We start from the raw sequence: 12,142 nt of genomic DNA, 5'->3' as shown, positions 1-12,142 counted from the left end.
TACAAAGACAAAACTCTAATTACTTACAAATGAGTTTGAGCAAGCTCCGGGAGCTGGCAAAAGACAGGTAAGCCTGGCATGCTGGAGTCCATGGGGTCGCAAAGAATCGGACACGACTGAGCGACTGAACTGAACTACAAAAACAACTTCATTTCTTCTAGTTAACTTTATACTTTTTTTTCCTTGAAGAAATACTGGATAAATTTTTAAGTGACAAATAACTTGCATATAAATACTTCTATTCTACCTAATCTGTCCTAAATTATTTCTGAGCACTTTTAAATTAAAAGCTGCCTCTAAGATTAGATCATCACAATTCCTGCATGCCCCCAGAGTGGTGGTTAGAGAAGACCAAGGTGGAAAATGGGTTTTCATCTTGAATGCTGGCTCTAATGGACGTCAGTAGTCATGTTGAGGTTACTAAGGTTCTGTGACAAGGAATGCTGGTCAATTACTGACTCGTGTTGGGAAGAGACGGGAGAGGTGTTCTTTGTATTTACAGATCCAACAGTCTTTAGCTCAGTATTTACTATGTACTACCCAGTTATGATTTACAGAATCTATAAAGATACCATAATGAAACTAAAATAGTTTAATACTCTAAATTAAGAGAATTTAAGTCCTTGACATTTAATAGAAAACTCAGACTTCCAGCATTTCTGTGGATCTCAAAGCCAAAGGGGGGCTTCCCAGGTAGCTCAGTGGTAAAGAATCCACCTGTCAATGCAGGAGACATGGATTTGATCCCTGGGTTGGGAAGATCCCCTGGAGAAGGAAATGGTAACCCATTCTAGTATTCTTGCCTGGGAAATCCCATGGACAGAGGACCCTGGCGGGGTATAGTCCCTGGGGTCACAAAAGATTTAAACACGACTTAGCAACTAAACAACAACAAAGCCAAAGGACCTGAACTCTCCAGGTCCCAGCTTCCATCCAAGGCTTGCTGCCGCTGCTGCCGCTAAGTCGCCTCAGTCGTGTCTGACTCTGTGCGACCCCAGAGACGGCAGCCCACCAGGCTCCCCCGTCCCTGGGATTCTCCGGGCAAGAACACTGGAGTGGGTTGCCATTTCCTTCTCCAGTGCATTAAAGTAAAAAGTGAAAGTGAAGTCGCTCAGTCGTGTCCGACTCCTAGTGACTCCATGGACTGCAGCCTACCAGGTTCCTCCATCCATGGGATTTTCCAGGCAAGAGTACTGGATTGGGGTGCCATTGCTTTCTCCAATCCAAGGCTTAACCCTTGGTTAATAATGGCCTGAATAGGCGTTGAATGAATGACTGAATGCACGAATTCTTAGGTTTTTAGCACAATCATTTACCCAATAGGGTGAGGTGAAGGCTGCAGACATGGAAAAAAGTCACTGTCAGCTCTGAAGAGATGGCATTTCTTTCGCCTGGCATTCAAGTGCAAGCCAGGCATGAAACCAATATTTTCCTTTTGTTTCTGTAAGCCAATTTTAGTTATTTAGAGCATTTCTACTCTGCAATTTGTGGGAAGAGGGAAACCTATATGACTGCTAAATGGTGTTAAATGAGAAATATACATTTTGAAATGCTGGTAGGAAGACCAAAACCATACCGCATGTATACTGCAGTCATTTGAAAAGGTTATTTTTCTGCTATGAGGATGACCTTGATAAATTTTAAATAGTCTTTCTTAACATTAGACTGTTTTTGCATTTGTTACTGATTCAGTAACAATCAATGATACCGAGACTTCCCTCGTGGTCCAGTGGTTAAGGCTGTGCTTCCACTGCAGGGGGCACAGGTTTGATCCCCAGTTGGGGAACTAAGATCCTGCATGCCACAGCTCAAAATAAATGAAATGAAATAAAATGAGCCTCAAACAATGAGATTATCTCATGACAGTAACAGGATGAGGATGTTCCTCTCTGTTCATAGAGAACATTCAGAAATGAGGAATAAAGCTTGCCAACTCCTTTTTGGAGCAAAATACGCTTTTGCAGCACAATTCTTATTCATTGAACACTCATACTGTGAAATCAGTAAAATCAAAATCTTTTTTTGCCTGACAGACATCCTTAAAGCTGCAGTTGTCAAAGATTTTGGTCTGGAACTTTGTTATGGTCTTAAAAATTATTTAATACTCCCAAAGTGCTTTGTTTACATGGGTTATATTTATCTATATTTATTGTATTAGAAATTAGAAATTTTAAAGCAAAAGAATATATAAGCTCACGTTCCATTTAACCTCTAGAAGACTGCACAGTGCACTTATAAGATAATGAAAGATGCAAATTATTTTTGTGTTATTCTAAATAACTGACTTCACAGGTCCCCCGCAAAGTGTTCTGGGAACTTCCTGGGGCCCCTAGACCACACTTTGAGAACTGCTACCTCAGGTCTCTGAAGGTTAGGAAAATGGGTAATAGAATTTAGACAAGGAGGACTCAGTGAAACAGTATATTTTGGCAAATGGGCAGTGAGAAAGTATATAAACAGCAATTTTCAAGCACTTCAAACAAGTTTTTACAGGAGCTAAGTTAAAGCAGAAGGAAACATCAGATTACATCCAATTATGAAACAGAAAAGGTACTAGAAACAGGGGGAAAATATATGCTCTTCCTGATCAACAATGGCTTATATATCTCAGAACCTAAACTTGTTTCTTTCTAACATCATAAAGTCATATCCTCTCCAGGAAATCTACTGAAGCATGACATAAATTTTAATATATAAAATTATATTCTAGGGGGTTCCCTTGTGGCCTAGTGGTTAGGATTCTGGGCTTTCACTGCCGTGGCCTGTGTTTAATCCCTGATCAGGGAACTGAGATCCAGCAAACTGCATAGTGTGGCCAAAAAAATAATTCTATTTTATATAATAGCTGTTGTTTTCAGGAAGAGGTGGAGGGAAATGTCATGCCTAGGTAGAAATTTAAGCTTTGGCATAATCCGAGTCAGATGGCAATGTTTTCTGAGATTTCAATAAAAAGCAAAAAAAATTTCCAGGGACTTAACTGAGAAAATCTTAAATTTCATAAGCAAAGTCTATTTCTGAATCAGAGCTACTTTCCCATGGTCGAGCTAATATGCATTACTCATCGGACTCTCCATACACTGAAATGTGTATAAAATTTGCTTTTAAGTATATAAGGAAATCAAGCTCAGAGCCCTATTAAAAAACAGAAGCAGTGCTGTTCTCCATCAAGCTATGTAGTGTGAACTGATTTGGAGCCAAGATTCCAGAGTAGAGATGTAAGCCTTGATTATGGATACTTTTTTGATTTAAGAAGGAGCAGTAAGACATTACACACTAAACAAACAAACAAAACCAAAAAAACCTACAGTTACTAAACCAAGAATATCTGTGTTTCCGCATGGCTTCATAGGCATACACTTCTTGCAACACAACGTAAAGATGTTGGGAGAGTAACCTGACTCCTGCTTTTTATCTACTTCAAATTTCTTTACCTTGGGACTTCCCTGGTGGTCCAGTGGTTAAGACTGAGCTTCCAATGCCCCTAGGGGGTGCAGGTTTCATCCCTGGTCTGGGAGCTAAAATCCCAAATGCCTTGTGGCCAAAAAATAAAAACAGTAAAACAAACAAACAAACAAAACCCAATATTATAACAAATTTAATAAAGACCAAAAAAAAAAATGGTCCACATTAAAAAAAAAAATCCTTCACCTTGAAAAGCACTGACCAACAACAAAAAAAAGTCCAACATTGTTTGGAAAGTCTCAACACATTAAAAACAAACTGACATTCACTGTAAAGCAACTATACTCCAATTAAATAAAAACGAAAACCCAGCATTGAAAGGGCAGGAAACTGTTCCTCTTGGGAAAATCTTTGTCTCGTTGGTAACGGTAGCTAATGGCATGAGCTGGTGGGGATGGTTCTGTCCTGATTGGAAGACCAGCAAATCAATCTGTGTCTCAACATTCTCTTCTGTGACTGGGAACAATGACTTGACCCCTCTGATCAATGTGAATAATGAGGTTACAGATGTTAACTGTTTGGCATAACGTCGGCCACAATCAACGTTAACTTGTATAGTCTATGATCAACACATAAAGCTGGCACGGTGAGCTGACACGGTTACAACAAAGCAGAAAATGAGGCTGAACAAAAAACCTGTGTTCAGTAAGGCTCTTCTCTACACTTCATAATACAAAAATGTTCTCAAACGATAACTGTCTGGTCCTGGGAGAGAAGGACGTGGTCTGGCTTTTGCTGCCTCATCCAGCTTCTAAGCCAGGAGCCCAACACCAAGGTTGCTGCTGGTGGCACCTTCCAATTTTTCAGTGTCTCTACTTGCATCTCTTCTATCCTTTCTCTCTTTTTTTTTTTTTTAAATTAATTTACTCTTTAGTTTTCTTTCCTTCCCTATGACTTAAAAAGAGTAAAGGAGGCTGGAACAAGCCAACAAGAGCTGTTTGGAGAACCTTCACAAGCCTCAGTCTTTGCATCTGTGCAATGGGGTAAGAATACCAAATTCAGAAGGTGGTTGAGAGAATATGCTAATATACGTGACAGCACTTTATCAGCTTCGACTTATGGTAGAAGAAAAAAGGCAGTCACCACAGCACCATGGCTGGAAGAGGTATGCTCTTCTGTAACCGAGTTGACTGCAACCAAGATGCCAGAGTCTGCTTTCACCACCAATGTCCGACCAGCAATTTATCACTAACGTTTCAAAACGTGGTTACCTGTGAGCTGATGGATGCTTGTACAAGAATACGGAGGCCAATGGACAGAGTCAAATCAAAAATAACTTTCCGCACCTCTAATCATCCTGGATAAACCAATGACAGCTACTAAATTTCCTTATGCTTCATTCCACTTCAGGTGACTATACAGACAAGGAGGTGCTTTTCTTACACACAAGCTAAACAGAGTTAGGTTGAGAAACTGAAATCAGGGGAGACCAAGGAAGAACAGCATTCGCCCCTACTGGGAAAAGGAGGCTTGCTTCAAGTTCTTATTTTAACTCGCAGATAGCAAAGCATTTAACACTTGGCCAGGAGGACACTGAGCATCAGCTGTGTCTTGTCTCAGCCGTGTGCTGTGCCCCTCCAGGGCCCTTTTTTCTCACAGCCATTTGTGCCCCTATGTGAGTCCACCCTTCTCAGTGTCTCTGGGACTTGGCCATTAGCAGAAGTTACTTCTAGTTGATCAGTAAATTGTGATGGTCATTGTTAGATGACCTGAGGTGACCCCTCAGGGCATTTTCCAGAGTCTCCACATACTTAGCCTCATGTCTGTCACCCCAGCTTGAGGGGCCCTGGTCCTCCTTTCCCAGGACACGTGGACCCTCCCTCGTTATGTCACCACACTTTTTATTTCCCTCTGTTCTGAACTATGTTCCCCCTCCGTCCTTGGCCTTACAGACAGGCAGTGAGTTCACGAGTTCAAGCCCCACTGTCTCCAACTGCAGCTTAGACAGAAAGGAGACCATGCTTTCTGGTCCCTCTGCCAGATGGGAAGCCCTGGAATCCCTGGTTTCCTTCATCTCCACGTCTCTCCTTATGAAATTCTGCCTAAGTCAGAAACACGTTGATTCTGTCGATGAAGGAAAGACTTCAATCCGTGCAGCCACTGATCGCATGTTTCTGGTAAACACACAACTGGTCCAAGACAAGAGGAGCTGGAGTTGGCCACACCTCCATAGAGGAAGTCCTTCCCCGCCTTGTTTGGAGGAACACGGCTACACTCTATGTGAATCCCTCAGCTGAGTTAAAGTACTTACTATAACCCAAAGAAAGAACAGCTCTGATGAAATCAAAACTTCACACTACAGATCCCATCTGTGTGGACAGATTCCAAGATGGCCCCAGTGATGCCTGCCCACCTTCACTGGAGTTCACGCCCACACCATCCACTTATCTTGAGTGTGGGTGGGACCAATGACATATGGCAGTAGTGATTTCACTTTGTGAATTGACTACACAGGATTCTAACTTCCATCTTGCTAGCAGATGCTCTCTGTAGACTCTCCCCGTGTGCTGTGATCTGCCCTTCAGAGAACGCCCCACCGATGAGGAGCTGAGGCAGCCTCAGGCCGACAGCCAGCAAAGAATGGAGGACCCCAGTCCATCTGCCCACCAGGAACTCAAGGCTGGCAAAAGCCATGTGAGCTTGAAGTGGATCCATCCCTAGTCAAGTTTTCAGACGAGACTCTGACCCTGGCTGATGCCTTGATGACAGCTTCACAAGGAGCCTGAAGCAAAGACCTCAGCTAAGCTGTGCCTTGATTCCTGACCCACAGAACCCAAGAGATAGTACATGTGTTGGTTTCAGCTTCTGCCTTTGTGGTAGTTTCTTATGGAGCGACAGAGAACTCATTTACCATCTGAGCCCCAAATAAAAGCCAAGACTGGTAAGCACATTTAAATTTTCCCTTATTAAGGGACAACTTTTCACACTGAGAAGTTTCTAGTTTAAAACGATGCTAATTCAATAAGACATTATTTCCTCTCCCTAGGTTTCTCTTTTAAACTTTATTCCTTAATTCCATGTGCAAAGAAACCATCAGAAGCTGGGACTTTTCTTCCCTCTTCCTGAATAGAATGTAAGTGCTCAAAATTTAAAAACCTGCAAGTTCGGAGTTCAACCCCATCCAACCCCAAACTGAAGACCTTTTAAAAGCCTTAAAAAAAAAAAAACAAAAAAAACCTGGTATTTCCAAATGAACTCTCCTCCTGGCCCTGAAGTTCTCTGAAGTCTTTTAAGCTACATATTCACATCTTCAGACACATGAACCAGTTTTTAGCTTCCTGCAAATAATTCTTTTCTATGTTAAAAGTTTCAGTTGTTAATAGCTTCAAAAAACAGCAAGCCATTCTTACTTACATCTGGAAGTCTGTACAGCTTCATCGTTCTCTGCAAAGTCATATTTCTACTCAAGTGAGAAAATTTCACTTCTACCAATTTTCTGGGGTTTAGTGATCGATGCCAGTATCTGAAATACAATACAGGCTTTAAGGTCTGATTGATTTCTAACTCTCCAAGTTTTTACTCTCTGTCTCAGCTCAGCTGTTACAGAAGAACTGAACAAACATCATGTAGGGCCTGGTGCGGTGCAGGTCCTGGTCCTCTGCCTATGTAATTATTTTATCTGTCATTTTTACCTCGAAATGATGTTCCAGTTTTGCTCTTTTGACATTGGTAACCTTCCGTCTCTTTTAATATAGAAAAATCTTAAAATTGCAGAAGAAATATTGACAATGTCCAGTTTGTAAGTATTGAATGACCATCACAGATTCTAAGAAGGCAAACCAAAAACTTTAAAAGCATGAAAAGACTCCCTGAAGTTAGTAACCTTCACATTTATATAATGCACATGGAAGAAAACTTTTTGAGAAATGAGTTTGAATTTCTTAAATGATTCTGGCTTAGGTACTGGAATGAATGATTACAGATTATATTAAAATATACCTGGGAAGTCTTATTTATTCTGTTTATTTATGAATAACTGAATAGGAGAGAGGCATTTTACAGGTTTGTCTTCTATACTCTGAAGTTTTTTCCTGAAGTTTCATCTTATTTGAGTCAAAAAAAATAGCAGTGGCTTCCCAGGTGGCTCAGTGGTAAAGAAGCTGCCGGCCAGTGGAGGAGATGCAGGAGGCTTGGGTTCAGTCCCTGAGTTGGGAAGATCCCCTGGAGGAGGAGATGGCAACTCACTCCAGTCTGGATAATCCCATGGACTGAGGAGCCTGGTGGGCTGCAGCCCATAGGGCAGCAATGGGTTGGACACGACTGAGCAGGCATGCATACACACATGCAAAAACAGAGGAGAGGGAAGGACTTCCCTGTCAATCCAGTGGTTAAGACTCTGCACTGCAAGTGTAGGGGGTGAGGTCTCAACCCCTGGTTGGGGAACTAAGATCCTGTATGCTGTGCAGCGCAGCCAGAAGATACAAAAAATTTTTTTAAAATAGTAGAGGGACACAGACTCTTTCTGATGCTCTAGAAACAGGTTAGTCAAGTGAAATCTGATATATGATTTTCTTACTGGATTAACTTTTGAAAGCTTGAAAAGAGCACATGAAATAATAAAGTAATAAGAACAGAGCTTTAGCCTTCTTTTCACTCATAGCAGACAAGTATGTTCAGGCTTTCCGGCTAGATGCTTATCAAGCTTTTGGAGCAGTTCCTGACAGCACTGGTGCAACACTGAGTGTTCGAGAGGGAAAGAAAATGGTACGACAGGGACATCTCCTGATAACTGATGCCCTGGGTTTCACAAGGCAGCAACTAGCCTTTCAAATGAAGAGACACAGAAATAGACACACAGCATCATTCATATACATGTGGCTGTGGGGTTTACCGCAAGAATACTGGGCTAATGGTTCTTGGTTGTATCGCCATCTCTGCTACCAACCAACATCATCATCATGGGTCAGCCAAAACCCTTCCAGGTTACAAGGGTGGAGAATACTACTTGTAGAAACATGACAAGGAGGCTTGAAGCATTAGGCAAAGGTGATGTGCAAGATAAAGGTGTGATGCTAATACCTGCACGTGGCCACTGGCTTTGGAAGAACCACTCCAGCGGTATAAACGGCCTGGAAAATCCCTTCCAGGTTCACTCTCCTGGTTATTTCTCGAATCAACACTGGGGCTACCCGTTTTGATCTCAATTTCTTATGAACACAAAGAAAGTTGATTTCAACCATCTTCTTCACACTAAGAAAGAAAGGTGTTGAAAATTAGATCCAATGTAAGAGAAGAACATTTTTAAAAAGCAAGATAACACCTATAACATTTCAAAGAATATGAAACTGAAAGGCCTCCCTTAACATAATATTTAAGTAAAATATTCTACCATTTAGATATTTTACAAATTCAGGTTAACACACTACTCCCCACATGCCGCCACCAAAATGATCATAAACTCTAGGTTGTGGAGATGTAAACCTTCTTGTTCTAAATAAATCTGAGAACTTGGGTCTGTTCTAAAGTTTTCAGTTTAGAAACTGGATCGGCTGTGCCTCAAAGCTTCTATATCTGTTTTTCCTGTAACATATACAATTATGGCAGAAACTGGGTCACCCAGATGCAGAATCTAATAAGATACTGCTTTGGAGTATAATGCAATCTCTGGGATCCCTGGGAAGCACCTTGACAAGGCCAGAGCTGGTGCTTTTCTAAGCAACAATAAATCTTCTAGAGCTTCAAAGTCCATCCGCTGCTCTGGTTCCAGATATAGGCATTTCACTTGGCACAAAATATTCCTTGAGATCAAATGCGTTTTAACAGTAAATAAGATCACCTAGCATACTGAAATGTGAAGAGACCTATGCACTAAATCTTTGCATTTCACAGCTCTATCTTTGACTCTCTAGGCTGGAGACCCAGGGCAAAAATGGAACATACATATCCTATGGATAAAAAGACTCCTAAAAAAATTCCTTCAAGTACTTTCCTCCCCAGAAACAAATCTGAAGTACCTATTTATATCTTTGTTTTTTTCTACTAGGTACATATATACGTAACCTGGGTGTGCACGTATCAGACTGGGAAGCAGAGAAAGATGGAGAAAAATACAACTGTCTTTTTTGGTTATTGTACACAACCTTTTAAAATGAATTCACAACCTTTATTTTTTAGAGCAGTTTTAGGTTCACAGCAAAACTGAGCAGCAAGTACAGAGTTCCCATGTACCTCTGCCCTCCCCACAGGCACAACCTCCCCTACCATCAACAACATGTACTCAGGCGTTTTAAAAAGCCATTTGTAGAGATGTGGATGAAACTAGAGCCTGTCATAAGGAGTCAAGTAAGTCAGAGAAAAACAAATACTGTATATTAACGCTATATGTGGAATCTAGAAAAATGGTACAGATGAATGTATTTGCAGGGCAGGAACAGAGGCACAGATGTAGGGAATGGATGTGTAGACACAGTGGGGGAAGGAGGAGGTGGGATGAATTGGGAGTTTGGGACTGACATATATATACCACCATGTGTAAAACAGACAGCTAGTGGGAACCTGCTGTATAGCGCAAGGAGTTCAGCTCGGTGCTCTGTGATGACCAACAGAGATGGGATGGGGGAGGGGGAGGCTCAAGAGGGAAGGGGTATATGTATACACATGGTTCATTCACGTTGTTGTACAGCAGAAACTAACACAGCATTCTAAAGCGATTATATTCTAGTAAAATAAATAAATAGGTTAGACATTGGGAAAAAGAAGCCTATTCTTTTTTTTTTTTCTGATGGAACAGTGATTTATTTGATATGAGCACAGCATAATTCATTTAACCAATATTTTATTATTGGACATTTGTGTCATAACCATATAATGGGAATTTTTCTAGATAAACACTAATTTGGGAAGTTGTTTGCTTTGCAAATTTGTTCACGGTGAGTTTCAATATGTCAGGATTCAGGAAGCTTTTACTCTCTGTTTTCTTCCTTAGTGTCACTTTTTTTTTTTCATAGCTGGGCCAGTCGTTCCAGGCCCTTCTTTTTTTAAATTTTATTTTTTAACTTTACAATGCTGTGTTGGTTTTGCCATATATCAACATGAATCTGCCACAAGTATACATGTGTTCCCTATCCTAAACCCTACTCCCTCCTCCCTCCCCGTACCATCCCTCTGGGTCGTCCCAGTGCACCAGCCCCAAGCATCCAGTATCATGCGTTGAACCCAGACTGGCGACTCGTTTCATATATGATATTATACATGTTTCAATGCCATTCTCCCAAATCATCCTACCCTCTCCCTCTCCCACAGAGTCCAAAAGACTGTTCTATACATCTGTGTCTCTTTTGCTGTCTCGTATACAGGGTTATTGTTACCATCTTTCTAAATTCCATATATATGCGTTAGTATACTGTATTGGTGTTTTTCTTTCTGGCTTACTTCACTCTGTATCATAGGCTCCAGTTTCATCCACCTCATTAGAACTGATTCAAATGTATTCTTTTTAATGGCTGAGTAATACTCCATTGTGTATATGTACCACAGCTTTCTTATCCATTCATCTGCTGATGGACATCTAGGTTGCTTCCATGTCCTGGCTATTATAAACAGTGCTGCGATGAACATTGGGGTACACGTGTCTCTTTCAATTCTGGTTTCCTCAGTGTGTATGCCCAGCAGTGGATTGCTGGGTCATAAGGCAGTTCTATTTCCAGTTTTTTAAGGAATCTCCACACTGTTCTCCATAGTGGCTGTACTAGTTTGCATTCCCACCAACAGTGTAAGAGGGTTCCCTTTTCTCCACACCCTCTCCAGCATTTATTGCTTGTAGACTTTTGGATCGCAGCCATTCTGACAGGCGTGAAATGGTACCTCATAGTGGTTTTGATTTGCATTTCTCTGATAATGAGTATGTTGAGCATCTTTTCATGTGTTTGTTAGCCATCTGTATCTCTTAAAAGAAGCCTATTCTAACCCCAATTCTTGAAGAAGCAATACGTCAAAATCAACAAGGGACAAGCTTCACCACGTACCTGTCATAGATCCGAATGTTTGCGGGGATGGCACTGATGAACCCCACCAGCTTTTTGTTTGAAGACACCCTGACCCCACAGTGCCACTGAAGGAGCCAGCCTGGGGGACGCAGAGCCCTGAAGTCAACACGGGCGAGGAAAACGAGTGTGCTGAGTGTCCAAGAAAACAGGGACAGAGACAGACAGCCCAACCCCACTGCAGTCGCATCCCCACCAGGCAGCGGCAACCATGAGACTCACCACAGCAGGAACTCAGGCGAGTAGTCAAACCGGAACATGTTGTCATCATCCTCGACGTAATTCTCATTCAGCAAGGTGTACAGCTCCCGGAGCTATGAGACCAAACGTGTCCCACCTGTGACGCTAGGGAACGACACAGCAGCAACCCAAGCCAAGGCGGGGACTGAGGTCTAAGGTTTTACTTACCACTTCGGCATTACCCAAGTCTAAAGTGTCCCACATAAAACCCTGCGGCAGGGAGTATGGTTCCTGACGCACGTTTTCTTTATCAGCTTCAATTGCGCCATGAGATGTTATTACTTCATCTAGATACAGGGAGAAGGAGAAAAAAACAAAAAGATGTTTCAATTACAAAGTGTTCCAATGACCCCAAACGGTCAGTTACAGGAAACAAAAGCATGCTTTAGGGCTACTGAGTTTCACATAATCTTTAAAAATACTGTACTGTTTCAGCTACCTCTAGAGGGAGGTAAGGT

At 41.7% G+C, this 12,142-nt stretch overlaps 1 protein-coding gene across 14 annotated transcripts in view; it reads right to left on the bottom strand.

Moving 5' to 3' along the window:
* Positions 1 to 12,142, bottom strand: part of NMT2 (N-myristoyltransferase 2) — a 60,359-nt gene that overhangs the window by 10,329 nt on the left and 37,888 nt on the right. For 11 of the 14 annotated variants that reach the window (XR_015139607.1, XR_015139612.1, XR_015139608.1 and 8 more), the window contains 5 exons: positions 11,853 to 11,971; positions 11,667 to 11,758; positions 11,427 to 11,543; positions 8,482 to 8,652; positions 6,817 to 6,925 (listed from right to left, as the gene is read on the bottom strand). Coding sequence is in view for 8 of the 14 variants with exons in the window: in XM_086334226.1 (XP_086190352.1) it covers positions 6,817 to 6,925; positions 8,482 to 8,652; positions 11,427 to 11,543; positions 11,667 to 11,758; positions 11,853 to 11,971 (608 nt within the window). In the remaining 6 variants the exon portion in view is untranslated. The remainder of the gene's footprint in view (positions 1 to 6,816; positions 6,926 to 8,481; positions 8,653 to 11,426; positions 11,544 to 11,666; positions 11,759 to 11,852; positions 11,972 to 12,142) is intronic. The other 3 variants (XR_015139609.1, XR_015139610.1, XR_015139611.1) reach the window with 1 other exon arrangement.

The sequence above is a fragment of the Bos grunniens genome, chromosome 13 (assembly GCF_055505025.1).
Source record: "Bos grunniens cultivar Pamir isolate PY7600 chromosome 13, Bosgru_T2T1.0, whole genome shotgun sequence".
Classification (NCBI taxonomy): domain Eukaryota; kingdom Metazoa; phylum Chordata; class Mammalia; order Artiodactyla; family Bovidae; genus Bos; species Bos grunniens.
The sequence above is the reverse complement of the archived record's forward strand: the minus strand, read 5'-3'. Positions and strand labels throughout refer to the sequence as shown.